At 32.3% G+C, this 23523-nt stretch overlaps 1 protein-coding gene across 1 annotated transcript; it reads left to right on the forward strand.

Annotated features, from left to right (window-relative positions):
* The first annotated feature begins 3236 nt into the window (after window positions 1-3236).
* LOC100788098 (AT-hook motif nuclear-localized protein 17) lies at window positions 3237-4553 on the forward strand. Its single transcript, XM_003522700.5, has one exon. It carries the CDS (start codon window positions 3422-3424, stop codon window positions 4262-4264), a length of 843 nt encoding a protein of 280 aa, XP_003522748.1. The 5' UTR covers window positions 3237-3421; the 3' UTR covers window positions 4265-4553.
* The last annotated feature ends 18970 nt before the right edge of the window (window positions 4554-23523 follow it).

Here is a 23523-nt window from a genome sequence, read left to right on the forward strand (position 1 = left end):
GAAAAAATTGAAACAACGGGCCCTAAAATATAAAGTGTGTTTTTTTGCTACTTCTCTTTCTTTTTTTTTTCTTCAAACAAAAATGGTTTTCAAAAATAGAAAACAAAGATTCTTAGATACATGTATGAATGGTGGTCTCTATTATTCTTTCCTACTTGAAGGGAAAATGTGTCGTCTATACAGAATTATACCTTCTCACAGTTTTTATTTTGAAAGTAAAAAAAAAAGACGGAGAAGTGATGTTGGTTTGATTTTTTGTTCAAAAATTGATAAATGGTAGTGTATAAATTTAGGTATATACAAGATTCTTGTAAATAGTGTCTGTGCCGACAACACCGTCGATTATTAAATTTATTGGAGTCTGTTTTCTTCTCAAGAGTTTTTCTAAAGAAAAGATAATGTTATTCTTAATTTTTTTGTAATTTTTTTAAAATTTATTATTTCTTTTCATCTTTCGGTGTTTTCTCTTTATATCTTGTAAGATAGGTTGTAAGATATATTGCCATAGGAATAACACACCAGTTTATTACTTAGAACTTAGAAGGGGAAAAGCAAAATAAGTGAATTATTTACACTTGAAAAAGAAAAATATGTGTTGTTAGATTTGTTATGACCCGACTTTATACATAACCAGCCCTTGTTGCAAATGCATGTTATCATCTACACTCGAAACACTCCTTCTGTTTTTTTATATGTTGCTAATGTATTCTCACATGACAAAAATGGAAGAAGCCTCCTGTCACTGGTTCGGTTAAATTGAATTTTGATGCATCAGTAAAGAGAAACAGGCATGGGCCTAGGACTGTGACAGTGATGGATTTGTGAGATAGCTCGAATTTACTTACTATTATCCTGAATCAAACTCCTCATGATGGCACCTACTCTCTCATTTATCGAATATGAGTAAACTAAATTAATCTAAAATATAAGTACATTGTAATTAACTTCATCCTGTTTAATAAAATGATTCTCAAGGTTGTAATTGTATATCTAATAAGGCAATGACTTTTTTATTTTTAATGAAGAGAATATGAATTAAGAGTCTGAATCATTAACTCAAAAAACATGATTTTTTACTTTTTGGTAAGATTAGAGATCAAAGCAACTACAAACTCGAAGATGTGTAATTGAAAGTCACGTGACCCGCAGGATTTAAAAGCCTTGACCAGTCCATACCAATGTTTATAGGCTTTTACTTCAGGGTACACCTCCTTGGTCATAGCTTCATAGGTTGGGTTATAAAGTCGACACTTGCATCTTGAAGGAAGAGCCATCATCGATAGCTTCTAAAGTTGTAACATACAATTCAAAAGAGAAAAAAAAAAAAAAAAAGCATAAACAGTAACTTTGTTCCCCAAAATATAATTTATTGTCACTTAAGTATGTAAATTATTAAAATTTTAAAATATTCCCAAAAATTTAATTTGTATGTCATTTTAATCTTGTTGTTAAAAAATTTCCATTAACGTTTATACTTGTATGACACGACAGTACACACATAGATGAGATGGCATGTGATAACTTAGTATGTATGTTATAGTTAACCGTGTATGCATGACAGTTCAATCAGTCTTGCAGTTAAGAAAATCAATATAATAAATAATTTTTAATGTTAACAATACAGTGAATTCTTTTTTTATCAAAAACTTATTATTTTTTATTCCTTAAAACGAGCAAGGTACGAAAGATAGAAAAAACTTCTTTTGTAATCTAAATTAATCACTAAATTATTATTACTTGCAATCACTAATTAACTTGAACATCAAAACCCTTATACACACACCATCAAAACTTGAGCATCCAAAATTCTTATACATACACCATCAAAATTCGACATGTACAGATCAATGAAGATTTGGCTCCAGTATTTAATCCCTTGGATTGGTAATGAACAAATATAATGTTTTGTAATAATGGTATAGAGTATCCCAAATGATTTTTCAATATATATTTTTTATTTAGTGATAACTGAGTACAAAGTTCTCACATAAAATAAAAATAGACATGTTGAATAATATATAAATGAAAAAAAGGAGCATTTTAAATTAAGATTTTATTTTGTCATTATATGCTTTTAATTTTTTTTAGGAAATTATATGCTTTTAACTAATTACTTTTTTCCCGAATATTGCGAGTTAAAGGAATCATCATTACTTCTCTAATTCTTTGAGAATTTCAATTCCTATGATTTTCATTTTTTAATTCTGCTTCTTTTTCTTATTCTGAATTTCAATGATTGAATTACTCAACAATTTTTTTGAAAATAATTAATTCCTACTATTTTCATTCAAAAGTTTTTTTGTTTTTATTGCATGATTGTGATTGGTTTATATTTATTTTTCTGGGTTTACTGATTGGACTGATATATGTGAATTTGGTAAAAAGAATAGTACTTTTTTCACGAGAAGAATAATAATTATAGAGCAAGCATTGGAAAGATGAAAAACGAAATTGAATGAGTCGGAAATAGTCTCCAAGGGCAAGGAATGAGTTAAGGTTATCTTTACACAATGAAAGCAATTGTTTATACTTATGTAACAATAAATTCGAATTACATTGTTTTATATTAGAAACAAGTTGTAGCTAAAGAGAGTGACTTTAACCAATGACTAGAGACATTCCTGAAAGAAAAAAAAAACATTACGAGAGAGATTTGAGTTTCTGCTATCAATTTACTTGGCAGCACACAAAAAACTTATACTACTAAACTATTCTTTTTAATTATAAAAGGATTAAAATTAATCAGGAGATTGAGTAGTTCTAGGTGAAAATGAGAGGAGGTACCCAGCTTTATTCAGGAGAGAAGAATTAGTAAGGTTGGTAGGATTTGGATTTTGGATTTTGGATTAAAACAAAGCTAACCGGTAATTAGCTAGCATAATGAGTGATTTAGGGTGACAGAATTGATGTTTAGAAACAAAAGTAAAGGTGATAAACAGCGTTAAGGAGAAGTGGGAAGTGGAAAGGATAGTGGTTTGAATATCCAAAGGAAGGACCCGAAATGTTTGAATTAAGGAGAGAGAAGATGATAATAATAACAAAGGCATCCCCCATAGCCCAAAAGCAAAGCCATCAGGAAGAGAAGAAAAGGAAAGGCGGTGGTAGATTGAGGCACCCAATAATTCTCAATTTGCATTCGACATATATCTATCTCTATCTGTCTCATGTGTGACGTGGACCCCACCTTTTGTTCCAACCAGCGGCGCCATTAGTCTTCTTTTACTTAGTTTCAAAGCTCACCCACCTCTCTCTCTCTCTCTCTCTCTCTCTCTCTCTCAATATATACCATAATAAACAATTCCAAACTCCTCCTTTCTTTCTCCACTTGATTTTTTTACAATAACCCAATCATAGTCTCACTCGGGATTGGTTATTCTTATTCTAAGAGATAATCCAAATCCAAACCCAAAAGAACAACACAATGAAAGGAGAATACGTAGAGCAACAGCAACAACATCCTAAGAGTGAAACACCACCTAGTATGTTCTCAAAGCTTCAGCCTCAGCACCATCCTTTCCCGCACCACCCTTTCCAACTCTCCGCCGAGGATGCCACCACCATCACCCCGAGCACCGCTCAGAAGGCCAACTCCTCCGGCGGCGACGGCGCGACCATCGAGGTTGTTCGGCGTCCCAGGGGACGTCCGCCCGGGTCCAAAAACAAGCCCAAGCCACCGGTTATCATAACCCGTGACCCGGAACCCGCTATGAGTCCCTACATTTTAGAAGTGTCTGGCGGAAACGACGTCGTCGAGGCCATCGCGCAGTTCAGTCACCGCAAGAACATGGGAATCTGCGTCCTCACGGGTTCTGGAACCGTCGCTAACGTCACGCTCCGTCAACCTTCCACCACGCCCGGCACCACCGTTACTTTTCACGGCCGTTTCGACATCCTTTCTGTTTCCGCCACCTTCCTTCCGCAGCAGTCCGGCGCTTCTCCGGCGGTTCCCAACGGATTCGCCATCTCGCTCGCCGGACCGCAGGGGCAGATCGTCGGAGGACTTGTTGCCGGCGGGCTGATGGCTGCCGGGACTGTTTTTGTGATCGCTGCCTCGTTCAACAACCCGGCATACCACAGGCTTCCGCCGGAGGAAGAGGGCGCCTCCGCCGGAGATGGACATTCGCCGCCAGTCTCCGGCGGCGGAGACAGCGGGCATGGACAGGCGGAGTCGTGTGGAATGTCCATGTACAGCTGTCACTTGCCCTCTGATGTGATTTGGGCTCCAACGGCTAGACCACCGCCGCCGCCGCCGCCGCCTTACTGATCGATCAATCACACGTCGAGTTTCTGTTTCTTTTTCTTCTGAGGTTAACTTTGTGGTTATTGTAATCAATTCTACTATATGTTGCTCTGTTTAATTTGATTTAGTTGGTGTAGTTGATATATCTGGTATTAGTTTAACTATTATTATTATTATTATAATTAGGTTAAGTTTATAAATGGAAACATTAGTATAGTATAGTTATTATGTAGCTAGGGTGGTTTATTTGCGGCGCTAACTGTATTATGTCGATGGCTCTCTACCTTGTTGAAGAGATTTTGTTTATCGACCATTATGACTAGTGAGCTTGTTGTTTATTTTAGATTTAAAATTTTTGTAATGGATTTTATAATAATGATAATGAGTAATTTGTGAGAAACTAAAAAGCTGCTGGAGCTGGAGCGGGTGCTGGCAAGGGCTATGCTTGTAAGAAAAGGAAAGTGAGAAATGGGTGGTATGCATCGCTGGTTAGGCTTTCTCTATCAACGTTGGGAATAGACGGATTATGATGGGGAATCCTGTTCACATTTGGTCACAATGTGGGGATTGGTTAGAGTAGATTTTTGGAAAGTGGGTTTGGTTTGGTGTGGGGTGTTGCTTTGAAGTTTGGGAGAGTCTGAGAATATCTGTGGACTGACGCTGATGCTGTGTACTGTACTGAGCTGCTGTGAATGATGATGGGTGGTGGTGGCACTTTGCTTTGTTCTTGGATAAAGTGTGTGTGTTTGTGGAGAACGTGGCTAGGGTTGTGTCTGGCAGTTTCTTTTGAGCACCAGGGGTCATCTGCACCCGTTTGCTTTATGGAATAAGTTCCTGATATCACTTCAGAACAAGCTCCCACACCCTCTTCCCCTACCTTTATCTCTCCATCTCATTACTTTATATCTGATCTATCTGTACTTTCTTTTGTCTCTTTGTCACCGGCCCCCTCTGGTTTGCAATTAAAGAGAAAGTGAAAAAACTTGACCCCCGATTGCCACAAGTCTCCACTGTGCCTTCAACTTTATTGCATCACCCAGGGATCCTTCTTCTATCATATTACTATCGCTAATCAAAACAAATTTCCCATCTCATTCTGGTTATAATTAAAAAAGTGCTCCTATATATATATAAAAGAAACGTATATTTTAAAGTTTAAACTAATTATAAAATGATTTATTGTTATTACATTTAGTACGTTTAGAGTTTCTTTTATAAATATGGATGAGCTGTGTTTAAATTATGATTAAAAATAGTAAAAATATGTTTCTTTTCTTTTTATCCTCTGGATCAAAGCATTATTCACCAAGCTTACCGTAACCATTTTGTAGTAGGGTTTTTAAGTTATAAAATATAGAAATGTATTGACTAAAATAATAAACTACTAGCAAGAAGAATACCTCTTTTAACCAAAAATATGTGTAATGTATATTTTTTATATAATGTATAGATTCAATACGCCCACGACGGTGCGAGAGTTGGGAAAGTTTTATAGATTGATCCCTTTATTTGAGTTATATTATTATTTTTATGATATTTTTTTTTATCATATTTATCAACTTATCTCACGCTTCCATTTTTTTCTTATCTTTTTTATAATGTTGCACAACAAATTGTACAACTACAAGCAAAATTTAAGGAAAATACAGATGATTTTAAGGATGTTAGAATATTTTTGAATTTAAGGAGTATAATTTTAAGAATAAATATTGTATAATTAATATTTGTTATTAATTGTCCCACTTATACGAGATTGTAGGGTTGAGCTTATTATTTTGTCCAAATTCCTTAATTTTGAAGGCTACGACTAATTCAGGGTTGAACTTATAATCTTTTCTGTAAAAATCTAATTTATTAAACTAGGAATACAAAGACAAGGATTTACTACAACCTATAACCAATATTACAAAAGCAAAAAAATAGTTAAGTCTGTACATATGAATTTCATAGTTTGCATTGGATTTGTGTGCATAATATTGAGAACAAGGAATCACCTTCAATTCCCTGTTTCAAAAAAACGAGAGCCGTGATCTAGATTTGACAAGATGTATCATAAACATTGTATCCGGCATTTTTACTTGAAAGTTATTCCATTCTTATGAATCCAAATAATCCAAATATAGTCATCCATGGCAATCAATAAATACTTCATGGGACTTTTCATTTTAACCAAATTCTTGATTTGATGTTCGTCATATTTTAAGGTTGACCTTATTGAGGCTCAGGAGAGGAACAAAACCCTTTCTGTGTGTGTGTGTGTGTTTACAAAATTTGAATAGAGTATTTGCTCAAATAAAATTGAATTTCTTGTCAGTACTTATTAATGCTGCACAGCATTACATGATCAGTTTCTTCGCAAACAGTTATTTTTTGTAATGTAAACCCACACCTTTTTAATGGATTAGAATCCAATAAACTATCCGCATAAAGCTGAATTCATTTTTTACATATACGATATGGTTTAGATTTGACGTGAGAATATCACCATTGGCTTTTTTCCTTCAATTCTTTTACAATATCATGAAAGCATACACCACAGTTATTTCTTTCTTCATTTTTATTATCAAAGTGCATTATTCTCTTTTAAACGAAGGTTCTTAGGAAGAAAGGGAAATTAGTCGATAACTGATCATGCACACACATGACACATTTCACTAATTCAAAAAGTTTCACACCCACAAGTTTAAATTCTATTACCCAATCCTAGATGATCAATTCAGCTAAGTATTCTACAAAAAAAAAAAAAAACGATTTATCGATTGCGTGGTTGATGAATTCCGTGTAACGGTATACAATTTATACACGTACATCCTTAAAATTGTTATCTGTTCCTGATAATTAAATCCTCTGCTATTCTAAAAAAAAAAAAAAAAGTTATCCCCTTCACTTTCTTTCTAACTGTATATGAATTTGAGCATGCATGATGACTAAACTTTTCTTAATTTGGTTATTAACGGTAAAAAAAAAGTATTTAAATATAACTTATGTGCTTATGATGGGAACGGATAATATAATGTACCCAAAAACACTATTCATTTTAAAAGTTATATTAACTTATATGATAGACTTTGTGTAACAATTTCAGGAAAAAAAATAATCATAAAAAGAAAGAGAACAAAGATGAATTAAAACACATTTCTTACGTATAGTTTTAAATACATTTTAAACAATTCTGAGGCGAGTCATTTACAAGTGTTTTTTGTTTTTTTGTTTTTACTAATAGTCACTTGTTATCTGGAGTAGGGGGATGCGGGTGGAACTAAATCAGAGTAAGGAAAATTATAATTTATCTATCCTACTTTGACAAAACACAGATTCGGTATTTTTGGCGTTTTCGAAATGCCAAACTTATTATCAAATATACGAATAAGCAATATGAGTGGATATTAAAATTTTAGAAACTTTAAATTAATACATCAATCAATGTCGGTGGTAATTATTTAAATTTTATTTCGGTATTTTTGGTGCTTTCTAAATGGCAAACTTATTATGAAATTAAAAGAATAAGCAATATAAGTGGATATTAATTTTTAAAAAAAAACTTTAAATAAATACATCGATGTCGGTGGTAACTTTTTTTAATTTTTATTTTTTAGAAGGGACGTGCGAGAGGGAGGTGGAAGAAGAATAGAGTGAGAATGGCCACAACGTACGATATGTTTTCATAAATACATTTTACCTGACGGTTGTAGAAGAAAAATATGATTTTGTTAAAAAATGTTATTTTATATTAAAAAATTTAATTAAAAAGCATTGATAGTACCGTATCATCTAATTACATATAATCTATACCAATTAATATATAATGTTGGTAGACATCTTTAACTCTTAGATGCATGTAATAATTTATCTCACTCTTCCTATGTTAACTGAAGTTTTACCCTTCAATTGTATAATCACAATTTTTCATTTACTAAGAATAATTTATCTTTTCGTTTTATGTTTTATATCAAAATAAATGTAGAGAGGCATCTCTTTCCCCTAGTCGTGTACAATGAAATCGTTGGTTTTTGTAATACAAAATTTTATATGCTTATCATCAACAACTCAAATCTCAGATATTGATTTGGGCAAGGAATCACTTCTTTGGAGACCTGTTAACTTGGATAATTCAAGTTAAAATATTTTAATCTCGACGGTTGATCATGAAAAAAAATCATAAATAAAAAAGAAAAGAATTGGAAAGAAAGCTAAAAGGGAATAAAATAAATTGAAGTGCTTAAAAACGTAAACTGAAAATAAGTAAATTGCATTAAATTGAAATGAAAGCATATGTAAATTGAAAATTAAAGCAAGGGAAGGTGTAGAAGAGTTAGAGATGACAAAAGTAAATGATTCAAAGCATGAAAGGAAAGAAGAAATGGAGATGAGGAATAAGATGTCTCGAAAGTTAAAAAAAAAAAAAGGAAAGTAAATATTAGAAGGTAAATGCATAAATTTAAAGAAAAATGGGAAAGAAGAAAAGATACAATTACAATTAAAGAACTCAAAATAATAAAGTGCCAAAGCATATCTGTACAAAGAAAATAATTCAAAAATAAATATAAATTGTTGGAAAATTAAACTGAAATTTAAGGGATGGTTGCATGCATGTGACTCGTTTAATCCTTTGATGAATAATAAATGTGTAGGGATTTGTACAAGTTTGTATTGCAAAATTTTCAACCCTAACACATTTTACAGATTAACATTTATAGATAATAGTTCTTAATTAACTACTAGCAACCCAAATTATTATTGATAGATAACAATTCTTAATTAACTACTAGTAACTTCCGATAACTTCTAGTAATCATTATTGTTGGCAATTTTATCTCAAAATCTTCAAATTTGTTATCATAGCTCATCAAAATGGAACATTATTTTGACGCTTAATCAAAATAATGTTGGCACTAACAATGCCCAACATGTATGAATCGGATGCACCTCGAAAGTCTCCCATCTTGACACAAGTTAAATCACTCGACCTACATGTTTGAAAATATATAGATAGTCTTTCTTATTAGTAGCAAATTCTAAACATAAACGACTACTCAACGCTTAGGAATGTGAAGACTATTGATAGACCAATATAACATCCTATTATCCCTTCACCTCCTTCCTTTATTTTTATCCTATAAACACTCAATAAAAACACATTCTTTAAGTATGTTTTCTAATTTCAGTTGGCCAAAATCAACATTTACTTGTGTGTCAAAATATTTGTAAGTAACCACCACTTTTGATAATCCAACTGTTTATGTTTGTGTTGACATTTGAGACCATTGCAATTGCTCTCAATATATTCAACTTGAATAGATATTTTTTAATATATTATATTAAATATTATTAATTATTATTAGTTCAACCATAATTAAATCATTAAATTGAAATGTAAGTAAGTTTTAAATTGAAAATTAGCATTAAAAATTAGCCTAAACGAAGGAGGCTTCTAGAGATACCTCATAGTCCCATTAAAGAGCCAAAAACTCCTATTATGTAATTTTAAAAAAATATTGCATCATCAATTCAATGACGAATTTTAAAATCCTTTGATTAAAAAAGTTGCATGAAAAAAGAAGTATATACCAAATTAGCATAATAATAGTTATTAACAAATATAATGAATACTTCACCGTCCACACCAATGATATAAAAAAAAATATTAATGCTTCGATTTTTATTAGTCACAGCTACTTAAGTTCACTTTATGACTTTAAGGAGTCCTAAGTTGATCTTGTTAGAAAATAGCATATTCTCACAAAAATGAGAGAATTCAAGTTTTGTTATTCAAATCAGCCCCTTTATAATGAAGGAGTCAAAAAGCTATTTATACAGTATATCCATTAAAACTAGTTATTTTAATCACATTCTAACACCTCCATTTTGATTCAAAAGCTTACAAACAAACTACATTCGGTTACTCTCTCAACTTCTTAAATCTTCCAATCTTCAATGACTTAATCATTATATCTGCCAATTGCACTTTTATCCTGCAATGCTTCAACTTGACTCTGCCCTTGTTCATTTGATCCCTAAGGAAGTGAAACTTGGTGTCTATATGCTTGCTTCTACCATGAGATATTGGATTCTTGGCTAAGGCTATAGCTGATTTACTATGCACAAGCAATTCAACATAATTACCAACAAACACCTTCAACTCACTAAGCAAGGAAGATAACCATAGTGCCTAACAAGCAGTTGAACATGTTGCAATGTATTCTGCTTCGCAAGTTGACAATGCCACTACTATTTGCTTCTTTGAGCTCCATGATATAGGAGATCCAGACAACAGGAAGACTTGTCCCATAGTGCTTCTCCTATCAACCAAATCACCACACCAATCAAAATCAGAATAGGCTTCAAGGTGTAGACTCTCATCCTCTTTGATTTGATGGGAAAAAATGATTCCATATCCCAGAGTTCCCTTTAGATATCTCAAGATTCTCTTAACAACTAACAAATGTGGTTGTCTAGGGTCACTCATGAACCTACTCACAAGTCCAACACTGAAGGCAATTCCTAGTCTACTATGACAAATAAACCTCAGGCTACCAACAATCTGCCTGAACAAGGTCCCATCAACTGAAGCCTCATTCTCACTTCTTACAAGCTTCACATTTAACTCAACTGGCATTTCTGTAGGATTACACTCCATCATATTGAACTTCTTTAGTACCTCTGAAATGTACTTCTTCTGGTGCATAAAGATTCCCTTTTCAGTATAAGCAAACTCTAATCACAAAAAATACGATAGGATTCCCAAGTCTGTCATTTCAAATTCCTTCTTTATGCTTTGCTTGAGTAGCTCAATACTAGTTGAACTACTACTAGTAATCAATATGTCATCCACATATAAGCAAATAAGAGTGATTTCAGTGGAACTTACAGCCTTAACATAAACTTCATGCTCAATTGAACATTTCTGAAAACCAGCACTATGAAGCAAAGTATCAATCCTTTTGTTCCAAGCCCTAGGTGCTTGTTTCAGGCCATATAAAGCCTTCCTTAACTTCAGAACCTTCTATTCATTCCCTTTACTTATGAATCCAAGAGGTTGTGCAATGAACACTTCCTCATCAAGTGGTCCATTGAGGAAAGCTGATTTAACATCCAGTTGCCATAATTTCTGATTTCTCCAACTCGCCAAAGCTACAATCAGCCTCACAGTTCCCAATCTAGCTACAAGAGCAAACACCTCTGAGTAATCTATCCCTTTCTTCTACATGAAACATTTTGCTACCAGTCTAGCCTTATGCTTGGCAACTGATCCATCTGGTTTGAGTTTAACTTTAAAAACCCATTTGACATCAATAGGAATCTTGTTCTGAGGTAATTCTACCATTTCCCAGGTATGATTCTTCTCAATACACTTCAATTCTTCTTCCATAGCCGATTTCCATACTTTTTTTGTGATGGCTTCATCAAGACTAATAGGTTCCACATCAGCCATAAGTGTCAGGTGCTGAACTAGATCACCATCATCTGAGATAGCATTATCATGATAAACTTGATAATCTGAAAGTCTTGATGGAAAGTTTCTATTTCTTGTAGGTTTGTTATTCACTACCTGAGACTCAACATTCATTGTCTCTTGAGTGGTTTCTCCTACTGAGTTGTTTTCTTCCCATTCAAACTGCAATTTTGGAATTATTTCAGTTATAGGTTGTGACTCACCCCATGAATTAGATTCATCAAAATAAACATCTCTACTCAAGAAAACTTGTTTTGTCTTGTGATTATACAACTTGTAGGAACCTATAGAGTTGTAACCTACAAAGATCATTGGTTCACTTTTTTCATCAAGCTTCTTTCTCCTTTGATCTAGAATATGTCTATAGCATAATGAACCAAAGATTTTGAAATGCTTGGCAGAAGGCTTGTTACCAGACCATGCTTCTTCTAGGACTATTGAGTCAAGCCTTTTGGTAGGGCATCTGTTCAGGACATGAGCAATAGTCATGGCTGCTTCACCCCAGAAGCTATGAGGAAGATTCTTTTAATATGGTCCTGTTTCTTCTTTCTACAATCTCATTGTGTTGGGGAGTGTAGGGAGCAGTTATTTCATGTATTATTTCATGTTCCTTGCAGAAGCTTTCTAGTTCACCAGTCGTGAATTCTCATTCTCCATCTGTTCTCAGAATCTTAATACACTTCCCAAACTTCTTTTCTACTAGAGCCTTGAATCCTTTAAAGGTGTTGAACACTTCACTCTTAGTCTTAATCAAATATAGCCATAATTTTCTACTAAGATCATCCACAAATGAGACAAAATATCTATTTCCCCCTAATGATGGAACATCAAATGGCCCACAAACATCTGAGTAGACAACATGTAGAACATCACTGGCTTTGGACATAGTGTATGAACTGAAAGAGGTTCTGGGTTGCTTGTTGATCAAGTAGTTGTCACAATTTTTCTTTGGAATCACAATTGAGGGAAGACCAGATACCATATCTTTTGATCTCAACAGGCTTAAATCTTTGAAATTTAAGTGGCCTAACCTTAGGTGCCATAACCATGAGTCATCTGATAGTGTAGCAGCAAAGAAGCATTGAGATTCAATGGTGTTTAGGTTTACCTTGAAGGTCTTGTTTCTGGCCAAAGGAGCTTTCAGTATCATTCTCTTTGTTGTGTCATAGATTTCCAAAAAACCACTAATCATATTCATTGAGAATCCTTTCTCTAAGAGCTGACTCGTACTGATCAAGTTGTTCTTCATTCCAGGGACATAGAGCACATCTGAGATCATTGCTTGTCTTCCATCTTCCCTTGTGACTATCACATTCCCAGCACCTTCAGCCTGAATGACTCTATTGTCTGCAAACCTTACTATGCTCTTCTTCCTTGCATCAAAATTAACAAGCCAATCACAATGTCCTGTCATGTGATTTGAGCACCCAGAATCTATGTACCAAATTTCATTGTTGTGGGATTCTGAATTGGTGATCATCATCAGCATCAAAGGTTGTTCTTCAGGGTTTTCTTCATTCTCTTCTTTGGCCATGTTTACCTGATGATCACTATGTGATTGACTCCCCTGATGATCTGTGTGACTTGGTGCAACTACACATTCTATGGAGAAATGTCCAATCCGATTACAATTAAAGCATTTAATTCTTTTTCTGTCAACAACCTTTTTCTTTCCTCCTTGCCAGTTACTGAAACTCCCTCTTCTATTGGAGTTTTCTTGTTGATCTTGATCAATCTTTCCTTGATCTTGACTTTGAATGTTTCTTCCAAAGCAACCTCTGGAATTTATCCCATGACCTCGACCTCGAAAATTTCCTTGGGGGTTGTGACCTCCTCTTCCTGATGTATGAGCCTACAGTGCTTGATTATCACCAGGCTTCTCTGAACCTCTTTCAATTAGTCTCTGCTTATGTGCCTCGAGAGAACCTTAAAGTTCTTCTACCTTTAGTTCCTCAAGCTTCTTGGATTCTTCAATGGCTACGACAATGTGGTCGAATTTGGGATTGAGTGTTCTCATAATCTTTTCTACAATTAATTGATCTGAAATGTTCTCACCGTAATTCTTCATGGCATTCGTGTGAGTGATGTTTCTGTTAAAAAGTCCAGCTATCTTTTCATTATTCTCCATTTGCATAAATTTGTATTGACGCCTCATCATCTGTAATCTCACCTTCTTCAATTGCTCTGTGCCTTTATTGCATTTCTCCAAGATCTTCCACGCTTCTCACGAAGTTGCAACGCCTGTAATCTTCTCAAAGTGTGCCTCATCAACACATTGATGAATCAGGAAGGTTGCCTTGCAATCTTTCTTCTTGTTTTCTTTGTGAAGCACTTTCTGTGCATCTGTGGAATCTTCAATAAGCATTGGATAACCTTCTTCGACAATTTCTGCGACTTCTTGATAGCTCAAAATTGCCTTCATCTGCACCCGCCACCGATCCCAGTTCTTTCCATTGAGAACGGGAAGATTTGCTGAAAGATTCACGCTAATTGGTCCCATCGTGTGTGTCGCAAGGATCCCTCAATCGAAACCTTGGCTCTTGATACCACTTTGTTAGAAAATAGCAAATTCACACAAAAATAAGAGAATTCAAATTCTGTTATTCAAATCAGCCCCTTTATAATGAAGGAGTCAAAAAGCTATTTATACAATATATCCATTAAAACTAGCTATTTTAATCACATTCTAACAGATCTCTCCTCATGATCAAACTACACTTTTTGATCAAACTAGCAGCATAACATATGAATATTTTAATTTAAAAAGGAACTATTAAAAATTGAAAATTGTTCAATGTCCTTTACAAATGTCAAAATTATTCATGAATAAATGTTGGCATTTTGAAAAAGGAATTTAAAGAGTACATGAAAGGATAAGATAAAGGCTTAATTGTAAAATTTCATCATCCTAGTTTGTTTGAGTTGTTCTTAATTGTTGATCGTTAAATTTTAAATGTTGACTAAATTAGAAAGTTAGATCAATATTTTCTTAAAAAACAAAAACTTAAAAAATGCTTGAGGAAGGACTAAAAACATGGTCTTTGAAGTAAGAAACACATTTTTTTTCTATCACTACATTCAAGTGCTCATTTAAATATTTGGTGTAATATATAATTTTAATATAGGTTTACTTTTATGCGAAAATATTTTAAAATTCAATTTTTTAATTTATTATATTTTTATAATCTCATATATTATCTTTTAAAATATAATATATAAGATTAAATTCTATTTTCACATAAATTATAATATGTATATATTAATAAGTTTTATTTTTATTTTATGTATTATATTTATCTTTTAAAATAAAACTTGTGAGTTAGTGATAACATTTTTTTTATCTATATTAAGATATTAATGTTATTTATTGTAATATAGATAAAAAAAAATAATGTCAATAAATCACATACATAAATATTTTAAAAAATAAAAAATATTATCATTTTACTTAATTACGCATCTTTACTACATAATTTAATTCTTTTAAAAAATCACATACCTAACTTAATAAAGTTAAATATAAATAAAAAATACTATTATAATAAATAACAAGAATATATTAATATAGATAAAAAAAATACTGTCATTAAATCACATATATACATATTTTAAAAGATAATAAAATACTGTCATTTTATGAAACTATAATTTATATAAAAAAATATGCATTAAAGATAAGATTTATATTATATTTTATTGTATAAAATTAGTTTTGAATAATGTAGTAAAAAATACATAAGATTATAAAAATATAAAATATAAAAATAAAACTTATATAAGTATACATATTTTAATTTATGTGAAAATAAAATTTAATCCTATATATTATATTTTAAAAGATAATATATAAGATTATAAAAATATAATAAATTAAAAAAGAATAAAGTTTGAGTTTTGAACTATTTTCGCATAAAACATATATTGTATTAATATTATATTTTGCATCAAATATTCAAGTGAATATTTGAATGTAATGGTAAAGGAGTATATTTTTTTGCTTTAATGATTATAGTTTTATCTTTTTTTAAGTTCTTATTTTTGAAAAAAAATATTGGTGAATTTTCTAATTTAATCTACCTTTAAAATGAATTAAAAATAGAGAGAACCAATTTAGGCAAACATAATTTTGCATAGCCCAAAGACAAATATTCCAAGTTGACCTATTCAATTCGAAAAGTATAATTAATCTAACTACAAAATTCACACTTGCCTTCCTAGCGATTTGTGCTTCTTTTCTTGACCGTTTTCCTCATTAATTTTCAACTCCAGCAACCTTTCTCTACATTTTTCTTTGATTTTATGGCAATCGTTATTCTGTCAAATACTTTCAGCTAGGGATGATTCGGCTTTGGAGGAAAATAAACTCCAAACCAATCAAAGTTTATTGATTTAATTTGGTTTAAGTTTACAAAATTTCATATAGTTTTTTCCTAACATATAAATTAGTAACCTGAAAAATTGAAAATAAGGTTATTAAATTTCTGGCTATTTTATTTCAGGTTACTGAAGATATGGTAAATTTCAACCATAACATCATACAAAATAATACATATAGCAAATCAATACTCGTCCTTACTCAGATAGACTGAAATATATATAGAGTAACCTTATTTTCAATTTTTATTTTTTATTTTATATATTATAATTCGTATAAACTATATAATAATGTTTAAATAATATATTAATATTAGTTATATCAATTGTACATGGCGAATCATACAAGGGACTCTCGTTCAAATCATAACTCCATGCTCTAATAATCAAAAGTGTGGGATGCTCCCAAATCGTCGCCACCACGGTACCAAATCAAATATTTTCAACCCTTTTTGGGGGAATAATACCACCAAACCTAATGATTCATGTTCATGTATTGTGTTGACTATGCTGCTTCTATGTCGGCTAATGATTGTTCACGAAGAATTTTTTACAGAAGATTGTTCCATTTGGTTAGTATTCTACATTTATGTGTCCACACGTAGATATATAAAAGGATTTTCGCATTTACCAACCCACTTTAGTTTCATTCTGCTCGTTCCGTAATGTGGTGTGGTTCAAAGGATTGAATCTTCACCAGGATAAGAGTCAACGTGTTTGTGTAACAACAAAAACTTTATAACGTGATCATTTGAAAGATTTCTTTTTTCTTTTCATTTTTCTAAGAACGGAATTCGTCCTTAACGACAAAACAATCCAGATTATTTAAAATAAAGTTCAAGATTTTGAAACTGAAAAATGATTCATAATTTTGTAGATTAATTTCAAGACGGTTTAGATTATTAATTTAACCACCACACATAGCTTGTAAAGAATTAATTAAATAGACCTTATATGGTCCATTTTCAAATTTGAGTGGTGGAGTTTAATGCATTTGCATCAAATCGTGAAGCTGACATGATGAGTTGGCTTCATTACCTAGTAAGGTCATGGGGTCTTGTACTGGCAGCGGCACTTGTATACTTTCAACAAGACAGAATAGAAAAGGAACAAGAAAGAGTTGAAAAAAGGCTTCTTTTTTTATTGTGGCCCTTTGGGTGATAGTGATATGAATATTATCCAATGTGCAAGGTGAAGGCCAGCCAGCAGCAAAAATCTAATTGATTTTTTGCCCTCATTTCTCCCATAATATTTGCACATGCATCTCATATCGATTTATCGTCTCCATCTTTGGCTTTGGCCTTGGCCTTCCTTATTTATTTGTGTATGTGTGTGTTTTCTTTGTCTTCTATTTGTTGCCCATGCATGCATGTAATCCTCCATGCTGCATCTAGAAAAACCAAACAATGCATGCATGTCATCAACTAACTTACCTCATTTTCGGGGAGCAAATAGGGGGCTCCAAAGGCTTGATAAGATATGATGCACGCCGACAGTGAGAGAATATATATATATCATACTAGAGTGTTGAGTGTTGAGTGTTGTGATCTGTGCATTATTTTTTAAATATATATTTTAAATATATATTTTTAAAACTTTTTTAGTAAGAAATATTTACAATTTTTAATTATTTATTCCTACCATTTAGTTATTAGTTATTGTTGTCTGTTATTAATGCTTATTATAATTAATATAGTAGACTTTAAAATAGAATGAGAGAAATAGTAACTAATTATATGTTAAGTAGGTTAGTAATTTATATAATTAATGAAAAACAATATTACAAACCATCTAAACTTAGAGTTGTGGGCTATAAAAAAATTAAAATAAAATATTTATAAAATGATATTTTTAATCATGTATTTTTAAATCAAAACTTGAATTCGTGTAACGTGTGTCGTTCATAATATATATGATTATTTTTTAAAAATAATATAAAATATTTTAAAATTTTAACATATAAGAATTTTTAAAATTTTGAATTAGGAATTATAAACTAAAATTAATATTTTTGTGCTAGATATCAATAATGTATCATAAATATGATAATTTTTAAATTATTAATTATTATTGTGTAATATAAATAGTTAGTTGAAAATCCAATTAATTATTATTATATCTTAAAAATATGGAAATAATAAATATAAGAATTAAATTTAGGTTCACTCAATAAATTATTTATATTTTATCTTAATTTAAATACGTTGTATTCTTGAATGAAAATATATTAATGTTATTAATTAATTCGAATTAAAATATATATTATTCCTAATTATTTTAAATTAATTAAATTAGATTTAAAAAAATGTCTGACCTATTTCATGTAGAATATTTTATTTTTTTTAATCACTGAATTACAATAAGTTAAAAGATACCTATGTCATTTCTAACCCAAGAAAAAATAGATAAAATAGTATTTTATCACACTTAATAAAATTATGTATTTTTTCATAAAAAAAATAAAATTATGTATTTTATCATATAAATAAATCAAATCAAAATTAATTTTTGTTGTTAATTTATTGTGAAAATAAAATATATTACTATTTCTTTCTGAATTTTAAAATTTCTTCTATCAATATCAACTTTTTTCACATAAATCTAGATGTCAACTTATAATATAATTAGTTATTTGTACATAACACGGGTTACAACACTCTAGTTTAAAAATATATAAAATCTTGTTTTCTATAATATAATTATTTTTTTATTATATACTTGCATATTATAATAATCATTTAGTTTAATAATAATCACTATAATACGTATGAGGTAAAAATTATAATATAATATGTAAAATTATTATAAATCATTGTCAATCATTTTGATTATTATAATTATATAATTATACAAAAAATCTTATTGCAATTAATTATTATAATTACATTATAATTATTATATAATTTAAAATAAATTATATTTTAAAAAATCAAATAAATTTATTGCTTGTGTGTGTGTTAAAAGTTATAAAATAATGTAATAGTTGTCAAAAGTTACTCTAGTGTAATTTGATCCATGTTATATATTTACTACTACAAAAATTTACGACATTAATTTAATGTCAATTGAGCAAAAATCGTCATAAAAAATAATATGATGATATTTTTATAAATAAAAATAAAAATTTTAAGATAATTTTCGAATAATTGTCTTAGACCATTTTACGGTTTTCTAAAAACCTTGTAAAAATGATAATCATTTCACTTGATTTTAGTAAAACTGTTTTCAAATACCGTGCACATTGGTTCCTATTGTGCACAAAACACGTTAAAAATAGGAGTAAAGTATCAAATTAATCCCTCACTTTTGGAGGCATGGTTAATTTGGCTCCAGAGATTTTAAAAATGTCAAAATGATCATCGACTTTACATTTCGTTTGTCACGTTAGTCTTTGCCGTTAGTAATCTCTTAACACCGTTAGTAAATGTGTGATGTGACACGTTAAGTTCCACCTGGATGCACACGTGGAACTTCCACATCAGTTTCTTCTACTTGTCACGTAAGGAGGGACTAAATTGACATTAAAGGGACTAAAATGACATAATTTAGGTGATCATCTTTTTTTTCAAAATGTTAAAACCCTAACGGCTACTTTGACATTCACGCTTTCATTCCATTTTTCCTCCTACTCATACTCTCATCCAATTCTTATTCTTCTCCTATTCATCTTTCTCCATCTTTGTAGTTCTTCTTCTATTATTTTGTGGTCTACCATGTCTGCTAATTCAAGCACAAGGGGGAATGCCACGTCAAACCGTCTTTGCTATTGTCGTAGAAGAGCTACCATTCAAACAGCAAGGACGGCAAGAAATAAAGGGAGACTGTTTTATGCTTGTCCATTACCACAAGTAAGTAATGTTAATGGTGTTTTTTGTATTCTAATTTTTGTGCAAGATTGAACATGGGTATTTTGTGTTGTTCAGCAAGATACAGATCGATGTAATTTCTTTTTGTGGGTTGATGAAGACATTGATGTTGGTGCTACTGAAATAGGTAGAATAGAATCAATACCAGACTTTGGTCTAAGGTTGAGACCGGAGATTCTGCAAAGAGAAGTTAGGTCTCCAATTGCACTATTGTCATCACCAGCCCACTCAGGTCTCCAATTGTTACTCAATTTTTTTCCCTATCTAATCTGGATTGCTGCATCGGGCACAATGGTCCACTTCTTACAGCTAACTTCAATTTATGGTCACTCATAGATCTCATTATATAACATCGAAACTCTTCCAACATAGTCAAAATAGGCTTCGTCCTATAGGTAACAATCTTTGAGTTAAACACCTCACAAGTATTGTTGCAAATATTATCCACCTTGCACCACTCACTATAGTAAGCCTTTGTCCAAGCTTCTTTGGGCCACTTCTTTAGATACTTCCATGCCTTTATGTTTAATGCCTTTACACGAGCCAGGTTCTGATTAAATTCAGGAACTGTAGTAGATTTGGCACAATCCCAACCCCTTTTAATTCCTTACTCTTCCATTGTTTTGTGAAGTTCTTCCACAAATGCATTGCACAAAAATGATGAGGTGCATCAGGTAGGACTTCTTGTAATGCTGGAATAAGACCTTGCAACATTTATGAAATTATGTCAAAACAGTCCCTAACTTTTGTCACTTACTGTCAATTATGTCCTTTAGAATTAATAATATTGACAAATTTATCTAAGTGCTAATGCATGCATGCAACATACTAAATAATGAATTAAAAATTTACCTTTTGTATGGCAGACATAAAGTTCCACTTATGCTCCTTGTAGTCTCCAATATCTTCATGCAACGATGTTAAAAACCACTTCCAGTTATCTTTATTTTCGACATCTACCACAGCATACGCCAACACATAAATATGGTTGTTTCTGTCAAGGCCAACAGCTGACAGAAGTTGTCCACCAAAATACCCCTTCAAAAAACAGCCATCAAGTCCAATAAATGGCCTACAGCCAACAACAAAGCCTTTCTTACATGCATCAAGGCAAACATATAATCTATGAAACTGTGATGGCTCTTGTGGTATAGGAATAATGTCTATTTTCAAAGTTAATCTGACATTGCTCCTTAAAAGCTCATGAGCATAATCCCAAACTCTGCCATATTACTCCTTCTCACTCCCCTCAACCAACTCCTTAGCTTCTTTCATTGCTCTAAATATCTTTCTCTCAACAATATGGACACCATACTCCTTTTTAAAAAAATCAAGTGCTTCATTGTATTTCAAACTTGGCTGCTCTCGGATTTTATCTTCCAACTTTTTCACTACCCATTGTCTAGTTGCTTGTTTGTTCCTAAAACCTCTACAAAAATTGTGTTCATCTTCAAAGCTTTTGATTTGGAAGCTATTTCTGGCCACATTCTTACTGCAAAAAATTTCCCAATCACACCCAGGCTCTCTACATTTGGCTCTTGCTCTAATAGCATCATTTTTCTTCCATTTAATATCCCTGCCCAACTCAATGGTGTAATCCCTAACTGCTTCCTTAAATATTTCCATGTTACTGAATTCCATTCCCACCTCCAAATGCACATTACCAAACTTGCTGCATTCATTGAATTGAGGGAAGACTTCTTTTTCAAATCCACCTTCATCATCAGAACTTCTCGAGCTATCTAACTTTTCAGAGTCATAACCAATTGGTTCAGCTTCATCCTCTTGGACTTCATCATTGTATTCTGGAATATCACTCCACCATTCACGGCCTACCCTCACATCAACATCTACATCCTTGTCACCATCAATGTCATCATGCTCCTCACTAGCAATGTCTTCCTGCTCCTCACCATTTGTGTTTACATCCACTCCATTACTGTCATCATTACCCACATCACCATCACCATCATCTTTATCTCCTTCTTCCTCAACTTCTGGAATTGGTTAGAAGAAAGAAATTTAAATAATTAGTTTCTATATTATCCCACACATTTAACTCCCCACCAACATACTCCAATTTTCCATCAGCTTCATTCCTGGTAAAGGTACCTCCATGGTGTAGTACTAAGGTTATTTCCCATATCCTGTATAACCAAGGCACAAAAAACAGAGAACACAACGCAACACCCGAATAAACAAAAAATTAGCTAAAAATAATGCAAACACTAATAGAGAGCAAAAACAAAACAAATTGTAAACTAAAACAAACATAGGAAAAATAAAGTTACAAATCATGAATGTAAGTTTGTCAAGTAAAAATAACGCCTCAACAAATCAACCCATTCACCCCCAAAGCCCATTTCATTCATTATTGGAACACACTCATCTCAAATAGAGAACACTTCCTTCTCTCAAAAGCTTCACATCTCACACTACACCACTACGCTATTCTCAATAACCTCTTAAACCAAAATCCCAAACCCTTCACTCTCAAAAACTACTCCAACGGTTTAAACGCAAACAACAACACGTTTGAATGATATAGTGTTAGTTCAACTACGCTGGTTCAACACGAAAAGACCAAATGCAGTGAAAAACAAAACCATTACCTCTACTGGAAAGCACCAGTTGCGTCAATCAACACTAGAGGGTGACGATGATCGACGTGAAACACACAAAAGTACTGATTGTGTCAATGAACAGTGAAGGGTGACAAAGAACGGCAACCACCACCACTGGGAGAGCGATGATCGACGTGGACGTAGCATATGAACGATATCCTTCAACCATAGGAGGGAAAAAATGGTGAGAGGGAATTCATCACGTTTTCAATTAAACTAAAAACTATTAGGGATCAATTTGACACTATATACAAAAATTGACTCTTCATTTTCCAATATAACATTTAAAATTATGTCATATTAGTCCCTATGACGTGGCATTGCTTATTTCCCAATTACGCTTGCCACGTGTGCGTCCAGGTGACACTTAACGTGCCACATCACACATTTACTAATGGTGTTAGGAAACTACTAACGATAGGGATTAACGTGGCAAACAGAATGTAAAGTCGATGATCATTTTAATATTGTTTAAATCTCAGGGACCAAATTGACAGCGCCTCCAAAAGTGAGGAACTAATTTGGTACTTTACTCTTAAAAATAGTGACTTAAGGACGATTTTAGAAGAACTATCTAGAAAATGTACAAATTAAAACTTTCCTAAAACCCCTTACTCTCGTGCTTTCAACTTTGTGCCGCTGCGCTACGCCACCTCTCTCAACATTGAAGTCGTGAACCCCTCTTGCTTTTGCGTCTGCCACGCCGCGACATCGAAGGTGTAACCTATTGCTTTTTGGACTTTCATGTCAGTGGAACAGTGAGTGGGCAAAACTTTTTTCACCACAATACTAACATGAATGCGTGATAGTTAGTATATAGGCTAGAAATGTTGGGACTAACTCTACCTCAATTGGAACTTCAGCTACCACGGTCTCATGAAATTTCACATAACTAGTGGAGTTTATGTACTCGAAGCTTCCATAGTTTGGATTCCTTATAGTAATTATCATACCTAGAGTCACATT

Source organism: Glycine max, chromosome 4, assembly GCF_000004515.6.
Source record: "Glycine max cultivar Williams 82 chromosome 4, Glycine_max_v4.0, whole genome shotgun sequence".
NCBI classification, from domain to species: domain Eukaryota; kingdom Viridiplantae; phylum Streptophyta; class Magnoliopsida; order Fabales; family Fabaceae; genus Glycine; species Glycine max.